General features: G+C 48.4%; 1 protein-coding gene and 1 long non-coding RNA gene across 3 annotated transcripts; one reads left to right on the forward strand and one right to left on the reverse strand.

Annotated features, from left to right (window-relative positions):
• Positions 1-259: 259 nt before the first annotated feature.
• On the reverse strand, positions 260-5,451 carry Spry2 (sprouty RTK signaling antagonist 2). 2 transcript variants are annotated; one of them, XM_006985647.4, is made up of 2 exons: positions 4,888-5,451; positions 260-2,084 (listed from the first exon to the last, which is right to left on the reverse strand). In XM_006985647.4, exon 2 carries the CDS (start codon positions 2,031-2,033, stop codon positions 1,107-1,109), a length of 927 nt encoding a protein of 308 aa, XP_006985709.1. In that variant the 5' UTR covers positions 2,034-2,084; positions 4,888-5,451; the 3' UTR covers positions 260-1,106. The 2 variants fall into 2 exon arrangements, with proteins under 2 accessions (XP_006985709.1, XP_076401660.1); XM_076545545.1 differs by lacking the exon at positions 4,888-5,451 and adding an exon at positions 3,145-3,402.
• On the forward strand, positions 4,258-11,309 carry LOC121832411 (uncharacterized). The gene is made up of 2 exons (XR_006076075.2): positions 4,258-4,460; positions 10,936-11,309. It is a non-coding gene; the product is annotated as an uncharacterized LOC121832411 (long non-coding RNA).
• Positions 11,310-11,540: the final 231 nt, after the last annotated feature.

An 11,540-nucleotide genomic window follows, 5' to 3' on the forward strand; every position in this document is an offset into this window, starting at 1 on the left:
ATGCCCTGTAGAGCCAAGGCAAGCCAACGGGTCTGCAAAGGGACTGGGAACAACAGGCGGGCCAAGCCAAAGGACATTCTCATAAACTTAAAGCAACTCACACTCAAATAATCAGGTGTTGTCTGTCTTGATAGGTAGCATCATCTCTGAAAGCAGCTGTCCTTAAAAGGGGGCTTGTCCAGAGGCAAACTACTGGATTAGAATGCCTTGACAGAAAACGTGGCTTCTTGCATTTGAAAGAAACAAAAAACAGGTAAAATAAGATAAAACAAGCTCAGTTTAATTTCAAACGTTAATATATTTTCTATTTTATATTGAACATATGCATCTGTAACCCCTCATTTGCAGCAACCATCACATCCTCATAAAAGGGGCAAAAATTATGATGCCTCTTAAAATAAATATTCTTTTTTTATAAAATAATAAAACTTCAAATAAATATTCTTTACACTAAACAATATGTTGAAAAAATTAGAAAATAAAGGTTGAATTTTACTGTAACTGTACAATATACATCAAGTCCAAAGGGAAATCAGAGTCTTACAATAAAGGCTTCCTGTAAGGCAAAATACAATCTAAAAACATACTGATTGATTCACATTCTTCCGAATGTACAACATATTAGTATAATATTTTGTGACTGTGCCATGGAGTATAGCACAACTTGTTTTTTTTTCACAGTTGCAAATATTATCGTATATACAAAAATATAGCACATTATCTCTGGAGAAAACAATGAGGGGGGAAGTCATTTGCTAATTTACAAATTTTGCAAGAACTATTCACAAACAAAAAAAAAAAAACTTTGCCTAGGAGTGTCTGCTGCTTTAGCTTATGCAGTATGTGGGTCACCAACTTCCGTTCCCTTTCCTTGGAGTTCCATTAGCTGAGTTCTAGCAAGCGCATCAGTTAAAAATGGCACATGGACCAAAAACAAAAACAAAAAAAAACAAAGCATCTCACTGCAAACGACAAATACTCTAACCCTCTATTAACAGTGCCAAGATTACAACGGTTTTATTTAGTTGGTTGCATATGTGAGTTAAAAAAAAAAAAAGAGGGTGGGGAAACGATCCTTATTACTGTCATATTCCTGATTACTAATGCTATGTCGGCTTTTCAAAGTTCCTGGGGGGGACAGTGGGAACTTTGCAGCAAACTGTGTTTGAGTTTTTACATCGGCATCCGGGCCTGTTCACTCGATCATAACACCCCTGGCACAATTTAAGGCAACCCTTGGCTGGAAGGTAACACCATAAACAAGGCAGAAAGAGAGACATGACACCCATCGCCGACCATCGGGTACAACAGTGAGATTGGCTGCAGGAACAGGGGTTGTCAGCACAATTGTCCTCGTCGTCATTGGAGCAGTGATAGAAGAGACCCTTCACACAGCACACACAAGTCCCATAGTCAATCACGTTCTGGGCCGAGCAAAGGCACTGTTTGTCACAGATCCAGTCTGACGGCAGGGGCCTCGGGTAGGTGCACTCCTTACATTTGCACTTGCCACAGTCCTCACACCTGTAGGCATGCAGCCCCAAATCTTCCTTGCTCAGTGGCTTGAGCTCACCAGGCTTGAGCTCAGACTTAGGCTGCACCCGGATTATCCCATCAGCAGCAGCAGCAGCAGGCCCCGGGGAGAAGGATGATCCTAACAGTCTCTGTTCAGAGGAGCTGCTGCTGGTACTTGTCCTTGCACTGCTCCGAGACCCTGAGCTGACGGTGCTGATGGACCTGGACAGAGGGGCCCTCGAAGAATGGACCTGCGAGGGCTGGAGCCTGGGAGGCTGGCGGTGCTCGGGCAGACCGTGGAGTCTTTCATGTTTGTGCTGAGTGGAGGGGCGAGGAGCAGGCTTGAGCCCAGGTCTTGGGACCACAGTGGGCCCCTCTGTATACTCATTGGTGTTTCGGATGGCTCTGATCTGATCCAGAGACAAGACGTGTACCTGCTGGGTAAGGGCATCTCTGGGGTCATGGGGCGCCTGCAGCAGAGGCTGCGACCCGTTGCCACTCTGAGCTCTGGCCTCCATCAGGTCTTGGTGGTGTGTTCACTCCAGCGGGCTTAGAACACATCTGAACTCCTGGAGAAACCAAGAGGAAAGAAAATGGTTTACACTCTACGACTTCCCACTCTCTCCACCCACCGGGAGTTGACTCTTCACTTCCCACATCCCCTGGCGAAATGGGAAATGCACTGGTGGTGGGGGCCAGGCCAGGCGAACAGCCACATGATCAAGGCATGTACTCCACAGTGAAAATCCTGCCTGGCTGGACACTCACAGCTCTGTACTCTTGAGATGTGCGGCGACACAAAGCTCATCTTTGTGGGGTCACTTAGCTAACAATCCTTTATTCAAAGAAACACACAATTTAGAAGTCTCGGTTCAATGTAAAAATTGGAAGAAAAGTGAATGCTGGAGCCTACCAGTGCTACCAACATTGTCAGAGGTTAAATACCTTTCCGATTTTGAAACATGTTTGAATTTGCCATGACCGTTTCTTTACACTAAACACCAAATACCTACAACAGCCTCGGTTTAAGTCAGCCTTTTACGTCACACTTGCACGGAGTTGTCTAATCAGCGCCCTTTCCCAATCCCATATGATATAAAAGTACATTTCGAGGACAAGTAAGGTTGCATATTTTAAAATAAATATAGTAGTACAAAGTTATAGGATTAAAATAAGTCACTTCGAGTCCCATTAGGTATCACACGAAAACAAATTCATTAAGACCAAAACGTATTTTCCACAACTCGAGAATTAAATATCCTACAGACCTATGATTCTAGCTTTAGATTCTCAACCATTCTTCCTGTTTTATAAATACACCATGCAAAAAATAACGCTATTTTCTCGTTTGAAAAATACCCAGAAACACAAAGCAAGTAACAGCAATAGGAAAAGTTTTAAAAATCCGAAAGTGTCACGGTTGAAACCTATCATTTTGTCAAGTAATCGCTTAAATCATAGTCATTCTCTGGTTTAAGGTACCATACCCTCTCCCAAGCCCTCATAAACATACAAAGCAAAAACGGACTTTTAATCCAACCTTTGCTTTTTGGAGAAGGGCAGAACAAGGCAGGTGACAAATGCCTCCTAATTCAGAACTACGCAGAGCTGGAAACCGGATCTGCTCACCTCCAACTGCAAGGCACACAAGGCTGTTCTTTGCTTTCACTCGGTTTATCGGCTCTATCGGCGCCCCCACACAGTCCGCAGCAGGTGGGACTCAGCCAGAACCCCGGGGACTTTTCTCCAGGCGGACTGACGCTGTCCAGGGGCCAGCCCGGCCCCTCCTGCGCGCAATCCCCAGAAGCTCAGGCAGGCAGGGGGCGCGGGCGCCTCCGAAGGGGACGTGTCGTGAAATGCACGAGCACACTTCCCCCTCCTCCACCCCCGCAGCTAAAATTTCCCCCAACCCAAGGGAACTGCCATCCAGCCCCAAGAGGGGGAGCCACTCCAACACGCCCACCCCCGCAGCAAGGTCACCACAAGGTGTTTCTGCGAAGGCCCTCAAAACGCCTGTCCCCACAAGTTTCCAAATCCGTCGCCCCGAGGAAGGGAGCCCGGTCGGGACGCACAGCTTGCCCAGAAGTCTATGCACCCACGCTCCCAGAGAGACTCCACCGTGCAATGACCCAAGCGAGCACTGCTTGCCTGCAATCTGCACACGCCTACCTCCTTTAGATCAAGAAGAAAAAGACGTATTTCTTAAAATGGAAGAAAAAAAAAAAAAGCTTTATCCAGAGCCCCACTGCACACGCCAGGGTGCAGGACTCGGACCCCTGGGATTGGAAACTTTCCGTGGGGACTTGCCGTGGAAAGCAGCATCTTTCGGAAGGAAAAAAAAAGTGATTCCTACCGATCCCTGGCCGCCTCCGTCGCAGGCCCCCTCCACCCCCGGCGCTCTCCCAGTTCCTCTCCCTCCCCCTTTGAGAGTGCTTTGAAACCCCCATTAAGAACAGTGTGTGATCAGACTGAGGATTAGGGGGAAAGGACTACAGCACTAGGGTGGGGCAAACCGACACAGAAACCCCTTTGTAAAAAAGGCGTTAAGACTCCAAATCTTAAAAACAGTAACACAAAAGAGGGAGGGGGGAAACTAGCCCTTTTCTTTTCTTTTTTTTTTCTTTCTCTCTCTCTCTTTTTTTTTTTTTTTGCCACCTCCTTTCAGGTAATGGAAAACGATCGCGACCACTTGATAACTCTCTTCCTGTGCTAGGTCAGCCCAAGCGCCCAAATTAAAAAAAAAAAAAAAAAAAGCATGACCCAGGCCGACCACGAAGAACGGAAAAAAGAGAAAGCCGCACTTCCGAACCGCAGAGACGCGGCGCCAGGCTGGGCGACGCTCCCACCCGCACCGGGCTAGACTGTCCACACCGGGCAGAGGCGGGGACTCCCTCCGCCTGGCAACCTACCCTCTGCTTGTCCGCCGGGTCCTCTGCCCCGGTGAGGTGAGAAACCCAGTACCCCAGCCCCACAGGCGCCCCCCGGCCGCAGGATAGGCTTTCCCATAACTTGGCCTTCCACTGAAAGGAGGAACAGGTTAGCAACGTAAGAGCCTGCAACAAGGACCTGGAAAAACAGGGCTCTCGGCGACTAAGTCGCCGCCAAGGCAGGGGTAGGAGCAGAACGCAGTGGAGCGGTCCTCCGCCCCAAACCCCTTAGGGAGCGCGGTGTCGCGGGGGTGGGGTGGGGGACACTGCACCGGCGCAACCCTGCAGCTCAGCCGTGGCCGAACCCATGTCCTAAGCGAAGCAGATCCAAGGGGCAGCTCCCCGATCCTCCCGGGAAGCCTGCGGGTTTAGGGGGAGAGAGGAACCCGGACCCCACTCGCGGCCGGCTGTGGCTCCAGCAGGGGAAAAGCCAAACGCTCCTCACCGTGATCGCGGCTTTGCACCAACCCCTCTCCCTTGGATTCTCTTCTTTCTGCGATGTGCAAATAAATCCAGTCCCCGATGCAAACTTTTCCCTTCTTTCCGAACTCTGCTTCAGTCCAACTTCCAAGTAATCGGTGGGAGGAGAAAAACAACCACGGGAAAATTTGGAACCCAATCCTCCACCGTTGGAACCCTCCCGGATTCCGGGCTAGAGAGATGACCTCCCTTACAGAAGCGCACGCGGAGTATTTCCTCTTTTTTTTTTTTCCTTTCCTTTCCTTTTTTTTTTTTTCTCAATGAACAAGAGGCCGAAGCGCCGTGGTTGGCGAGTCTCTTTTTTTTTTTTTTCCCCTGGTCGACGAGAGAAAGCGAGGCGAACACGGCCTTACAAAGAACCTAAGGCCAGCAGCTCGCCAAGTCCCGGGGGCCCCGGGGCTGCTTCCGAGCGGAGGCTGGCGCGGGGCCGCGGGCCGGGCCGGGCCGGGCGCGCGCGGGGGCCTGGGCGCTGCGCGCTCCGCCGGCCCCTGTCCTCCGCTGGCGCTGCGGCGCGCAGCTCTAACTCGTGCAGACTGGGCGTTGCGGAGGCGCGGCGGCGAGGCCGAGGCGGGGGCGGGGGTGCGGAGGGGGGGGAGGAGAAGGCGGTGGGGGAGGAGGGTCTGGGGCCCGGGCGGGGATGGGGCGGGGGGTGGGGGTTGGGGGGGGAAGGCGGAGATGCGGGGGGTGGGGGGGCGCGCCGCTGGCCTGCGCCCTCGCCTTTCCGGAGGAGGCAGGGAGCTCTGCGGCGGCCGCGGCAGCAGTAAATGGCGTCATGTGGATCCGAGGCGGAACAGAGCAGTTGTTGTCCCAGAGGATATATCGCATCCGGTCCCAGCTCATTGGCTCCGCGGGGCTACATTCACTCACACTCCAGCGCCCGCCAGCGCTCCGAGCCGCAGGAGGCATTCAAAAGGGCAACCGCGCCGCCCCGCGCGTCCCCAGTCGCTCCTGCAGCCCGGGCGCCGCCGACACGCGGGGGCCGCTCTGGCCACCGCGAGGTCAGTTTATCTAGTTTCAAGGAAACACTGACCTTAAGGGTTTCCCCCCCACACCCACCCACCCAAAGGCCACGAGCACGAGCCCCCCCAGGCTAGGCTGACTTAAGGGAACTTTCTCCCCCTCGCCTCCCGGAGAGGAGAAGGGACGTTGTTGCAAACTAACCCGGCCGCCGCACAGCGTTCGCGTGCAAAGCGACTTGCAGCTTTTTAAGATTTCGATTGGGAGTCCATTTCGGTTCTACCTCTCGTCTCCTTCGCGCCGCCCCACCCCCTCCAATGCCCGGGGGGCGAAGAGGGTGGGGGGGGGAGCAGCAGGCGGAGTGGGGGAGAGAGGGAAAGGGGAGCGGGAAGTGAGGTGGGAGGGCTATTGGTTTATTCTTTGTCTACTGGATTAACCCGATTATACACCGGGCACCAGCACAAACCGCCTCCCCCACCTCCGAGCCTTGTACGGGAGGAACGGAATGCAGATTCGTGTTTCACGTCCCTTCTGCTCTGGCTGGGATTGGCTTTTGATTGTGTGGACTTGTAGTTTGTTAGAATTTCATTTTTAAGAGGGATTATCTATAGATGGAGGCCTTTTGAAGACTTTTTTGGTATTGTTTTGCTCGACGCAAAGGCTTTTTAAATTAATTCAGTAATACCCACGCGATTACTCAGGGCGACATCATGGACTTCCGAAATAGGGAGAGGGGGGAGAGGCTCACCATTCCCCTGCAGAATTGAATTCCTCCTTCGCGAAACCGTAAATAAAAGGAGAGTCGCCTTTCAAATCCCACTATTTGTCACCCAGAACATTCTCCTAAAAGTTCCTCTTGTTCGTGCTGGAAGTGGACTATGGTTAACCACTTAAAATACAGAAAATACATAGGCTCTGGCCGCTGCTGGACGAAGAAAGGTGCCTGCACGTGGAAGCACCCAGCGGGTAGCTGAGATAGATCCGCACACTGATGTTGCAATTGTAGCTGAGAATGTACAGAATGTTTTTCCTCCGCCGGAAAGTACCTGCTGTAAGGTCAAAATTCCCGCACAGCACCTGCGACCTTGCGCCATGCGAGGTTCCAGGCGCTGAAAGCCGGCGCTAGGGGAAAACGTGGAGTTTGATCTCTCTCGCTCCAGCCCTCAGCTGCTCGCTGCTGATACCCTGGCCTCTAGCAGCCTTCTGGGGACGTATCTCTCTAGATTGTCCCTGTCACGTCATTTGCCTCGCTTGCGCGCTCGCCCTGCCCTCTCCGTGTTTCTCCACGGCTCTTCCCTCTCGCCTGGGGTTTGGAACTGGAGATGGCAGGGGAAGTGGCATGCGTTATTTCCGGGCGCTGGGCTACGTGCCCCCACCCCACGGCCGAGGGTGGAAGAGGCTTCGGCGGCCGGCTCCTTTGCTTCCTCGAGACTTCGGGCTCAGGACAGCCGGGCCTCTCGGGCCACCGCGGCTCGCGCGGCGTCCGAGACCGGGGAGTCTCTAGCAAGGGAGCGCAGGAGTCCCTGCGCTTCCCTGTGGAGCCACCAGGGGGCGTGCGCCAGGCGCGGGGCTCGAGCTGCTTTCTTTAGGACTCACTGCGGGTTGGAGGGGTTGCCTTGCAAAGGAGTGGGTCCCGCTGGCTTCGGGCTTTTAAGAGCAGTGTGGTATAAGCGCCACGCAAGGTGGCATTTCTTACCATCGCCTTAGCCACATTCCCTTTGAGAATGAGCTGCTTCGATTCCGAAGAGCGTTAAGTTTTCAGCCCAGGAGCTTGGGGGTCAAAGGCAGGCTGTGCTAGGCGGCTGGTGTGTGACCAGCAAGAGAGCTGGCCAGAGAAACACCTCCCTTCACCGTCTTGCACCCGGTGGCCGCTTCTTGGGAGACATTTGCCCCATGCCATTTCCTCCAGCGCTGCAGGAGCCCTGCCAAGAGGTCATTAGGAATCAAAGCATAAAACAGAATTTAAACCAGGAACTTCCGGATGCTTGGGAAAGAATCTAAGAATTCGTACTTATCTTTCATAAATTAGGAAGGATTTGAGGCAATAATCTACTTCTCTTTTTCTTCCCAATAACCCCCACATTACTGCTTAGGAAAACATTTTACCGGTAACTTAAGACCAAAATAAATGTAAGAATCTGGATTCTTTTTAATTATTCCTTAGTCTTTATCTTACCTAGTGCAATATTGTTTTTCAGTCAGTGAGGTGTATAAGCTACCATATTGTACTTCCAAAGACTAGTGTTAAAACAGAAAAGACGAATTGTATTTGTGCACACATTGTATATGCACACTGAGGAGTTTCATGAAACCATTGTGCCTCATAATCAGTTATGCTCACAAATTAAAACTGGGGTTAATTGTGGAAGAAAATCCAGGATAATAGCAGAGCTCAGACAAACATCATGAGAAAGTTCATTTTCAGATGTGTTGTGGAAAGTTCTAGAAAGAGAACCCTGAAACAAGCACGGGTTTTACTACTTGTCGAACGCCGCAAAACAACAACAGCAAAAACAAACAAGTCCATGGGTCTCCACACTGCACTGATGCTCAACTCCGGGTTCCCAGGACTCATCAAGGAATATCCCTCACCAGTGCTGGCTGTTGATCAGAATCTGTTGTGAGTTCTCAACTCTGGCTTCATTTTCTGAATTCATCGATTTGTAATTCATAACCATAGTCTTATTCATTTGTCATTTTTAATGAAGCAGAATGTAAACATTGGTGAATTGCACCTCCTCCCATCTTTGGTGGAAGGTAGTGAAGAAGACTGTAAACACACTCTGCTGGAGCTGTGTTGAGTGAGAGGAAACCTTGTTTAGGATTGTCCTTGTCAGCTAAACTAAGTTGTTTGGTTTCTTTTAGTGGGAAAGTGTATCTTTAGATGGCTCTCAATCCAGTCTCTTTCTGAGATTTGAATAAACCCCTTGACCTTCCTAGCTTTAGTCCTAGTTTTGAAAACTTTAGAGAAATCTTGCAAACATACAGTGTGCTTTTGAGACAAAGAATTGACAAGTATTTAGACATTTTGTTCTTTTACCAAAGGAGGTGGGATTTTTGTTTGCTTGGGAGTGGCATCAATAAAGGAGCAAAGGAATTCAAAATAGACCACTTGATGTCTTATCTGGATTGCTCGGAGGACTGGAAGTAGTTTATCTCTGAATCTAGCCTTCTTTGCAGCTGTCCCTTATCCCTAACTAAACTGGGTGCAAGATCTAGGGTTATACTAGGGTGAGAGGAGGTGTTTGGGGTAAGTGACCTGGAGCCACAGACCCCGTAGGTCTGGTGTTTTTCAGAGATCTCACATTTAGCTGGACTCTACCTGTGGTTTGTACTGGTTAATGAAGGAATATTCCTGCCAGATGCTTGTGCATCATTGTTACAAATGAAGCAAAGTCAGAGAGGGGCTGAAAGTCTGTAACAAGGCAAGGAAAGAGTCTACTGCTGGCCTCAGGAGTTTTCTCACTGCTTTTTCAATATATTTGTCCTTTGACTTAACAATTACACTTCTTCCTTTGTGGGACCGATCTAGTCCTCTGTCCTCTCCACCTTACATTTACTCTTCTATGTGTTTCTTAACATTTGTTCCTTTTCATTCTAGAATATTTAAAAAAAAAAAAAAACAGAGACACTAAAGCCTAATATAAAAGAGAATGAGTAGTGGACATTAGTTTTCAGATATTATGGGTAATGTTTAGTAGCAGTAGGAAGATTTGGCTTCTGAATACATAGGCTATTGTAGTTTGATCTTCAGACAAGGTCTCTTTATGTAGTTGAGACTGGCTTGCACCCCTGTAATCCACCTGCTTCTGCATCCCAAGTGCTAGGATTACAGGCAGGCAGACATGGGGTTCCACATCCCACATCCGTGGATGTTTTAATCTTCTACTCCTCAGTGTGTGAGCATCTGGTCAAAGGGCACAGGAAGTTCAGACTGTTCTCTAGGGAAGATGTGGTCCAAACATTCCCACAACTTCGGTTATTTTAGTACAGACGTGAAACTATTAAGGCTAACAGCCAGTTCCAAATCTCAGTGCACAGGTTACCATCTAAATATGTCTGGCTTGGTAACTGGAGTGTGTATACAGATTTAGGTTATTCTCATAGGGAAGAAATGTTTTTCATTTATAGTCATTGAAATATTGTAGAGTTATATTTTAAAAAAAGCTTTTAAAGATACACTTGAGAGACCACTCTATGCAGAAGATCCAGACACTCTATATCAGGGCTGCCTTGAACTTTTTTATTTGGGTCCTGGAAATGAAACAGAATTTCTTGGATTTTTGTTTGTTTGTTTTCTTGTTTGTTTTTCAAGACAAGGTTTCTCTGTGTAACCCTGGCTGTCCGGAACTCCTTTAGTAGACCAGGGTAACCTTGAACTCAGAGATCTGCCTGCCTTTGCCTCCAAAGTGCTGGGATCAAAGACATGCACCACCACTGCCAGGCCAGCTTCATAGGTTCCAATGCTAATCTGTCTATACCTTAAGTGTATGATACACTTTGTGGGGTTTTCTTTCTTTCTTTCTTTCTTTCTTTCTTTCTTTCTTTCTTTCTTTCTTTCTTTCTTTCTTTCTTTCTTTCTTTCTTTTTTTTTCTCCAGAAAGCCAGGTTCTGGGGTTTTGATTTTGCTTTTGTTTTGTTTTGTTTTGTTTTACTATTTGATTTTTTAAAAAGAAAGTATTCTGGTTCTATTTTCAATTAATTAAATCAAAGAATTTACTTAAGTTAGATTTTTTTTTCAAGTCTTAATTTTGGAAAAGCAAATGAATATCTGGAAGCTGGAGAGCTGGCTCAGCAGTTAAGAGCACTCGCTGCCCTTGCAGAGGATCTGGGTATGCTTCCCAGCACCCGCACACTGACTTGGAACTGCCTGTGGCTCTAGTTTCGGAAGATCTGGTGCCCTCTTCTGGCCTCAGAGAGCAGTAGCAGATGATGCCCAAATGAGATGCAAATATATATATATATACCTGCAGGCAAAACAACCATGTAAAATAAAAATAAATAAATCTTTTTTTTTAAGTATCTGTTTAATTTTTTTCTTTCCTCTGTTTTTCAGACAAAATCTCAGTGGTCCCAGGGTGGCGTGTGGCCAGAGGATGACCTTGAACATTTGTGCCTGTGCCCCTGGAGTACTGGGATTGCAAGTATCAACGGCCAGCTCCGGTTTATAGGCTACCAACTGAGTCACATCCTCAGCCCTGGATTCCCCCCCCAACAGGTCTCAAAACCCTAGCTGGTTTGGAACTCACTGTGTAGATCGGGTTGACTCTGTCTCTTGACTGCGGGATTTCAAACCTGCTCCACCACTCCTAACTGGATTTTTTTTTTTTTTAGGGCAGAATTTAAGTCATTTGCTACTGTGAGAATTTTATTACTATGTCTTGCATGAAGTGACTGAAACAAGTTTGATTAAAGCCATAATTTTCTTTCCTTCCCTTTCCTCTTCTGCACCCTCCTCTCCCTCCTCCTCTGCAACCCCCCCCCCTTCCTAAGATGGTCTTCTTATGAAATACAGAATGTTCTCAAACTTCCTTTGCTGAATTTTTTTTATCCTAATTAAAAGAAAAACTTTATGGAAAATTTATGCTCCAGGTTATAGGGAATAAAGAAATTAGCACAAACCTGATGATAGGTGGATATATGGAAATAAAATTGAATTCA

Source organism: Peromyscus maniculatus, chromosome 9, assembly GCF_049852395.1.
Source record: "Peromyscus maniculatus bairdii isolate BWxNUB_F1_BW_parent chromosome 9, HU_Pman_BW_mat_3.1, whole genome shotgun sequence".
Classification (NCBI taxonomy): domain Eukaryota; kingdom Metazoa; phylum Chordata; class Mammalia; order Rodentia; family Cricetidae; genus Peromyscus; species Peromyscus maniculatus.

What these genes read in the sequence shown, in the direction of transcription:
- Spry2 (XM_006985647.4), bottom strand. Translation starts at nt 2,033, where the DNA reads ATGGAGGCCAGAGCTCAGAGTGGCAACGGGTCGCAGCCTCTGCTGCAG.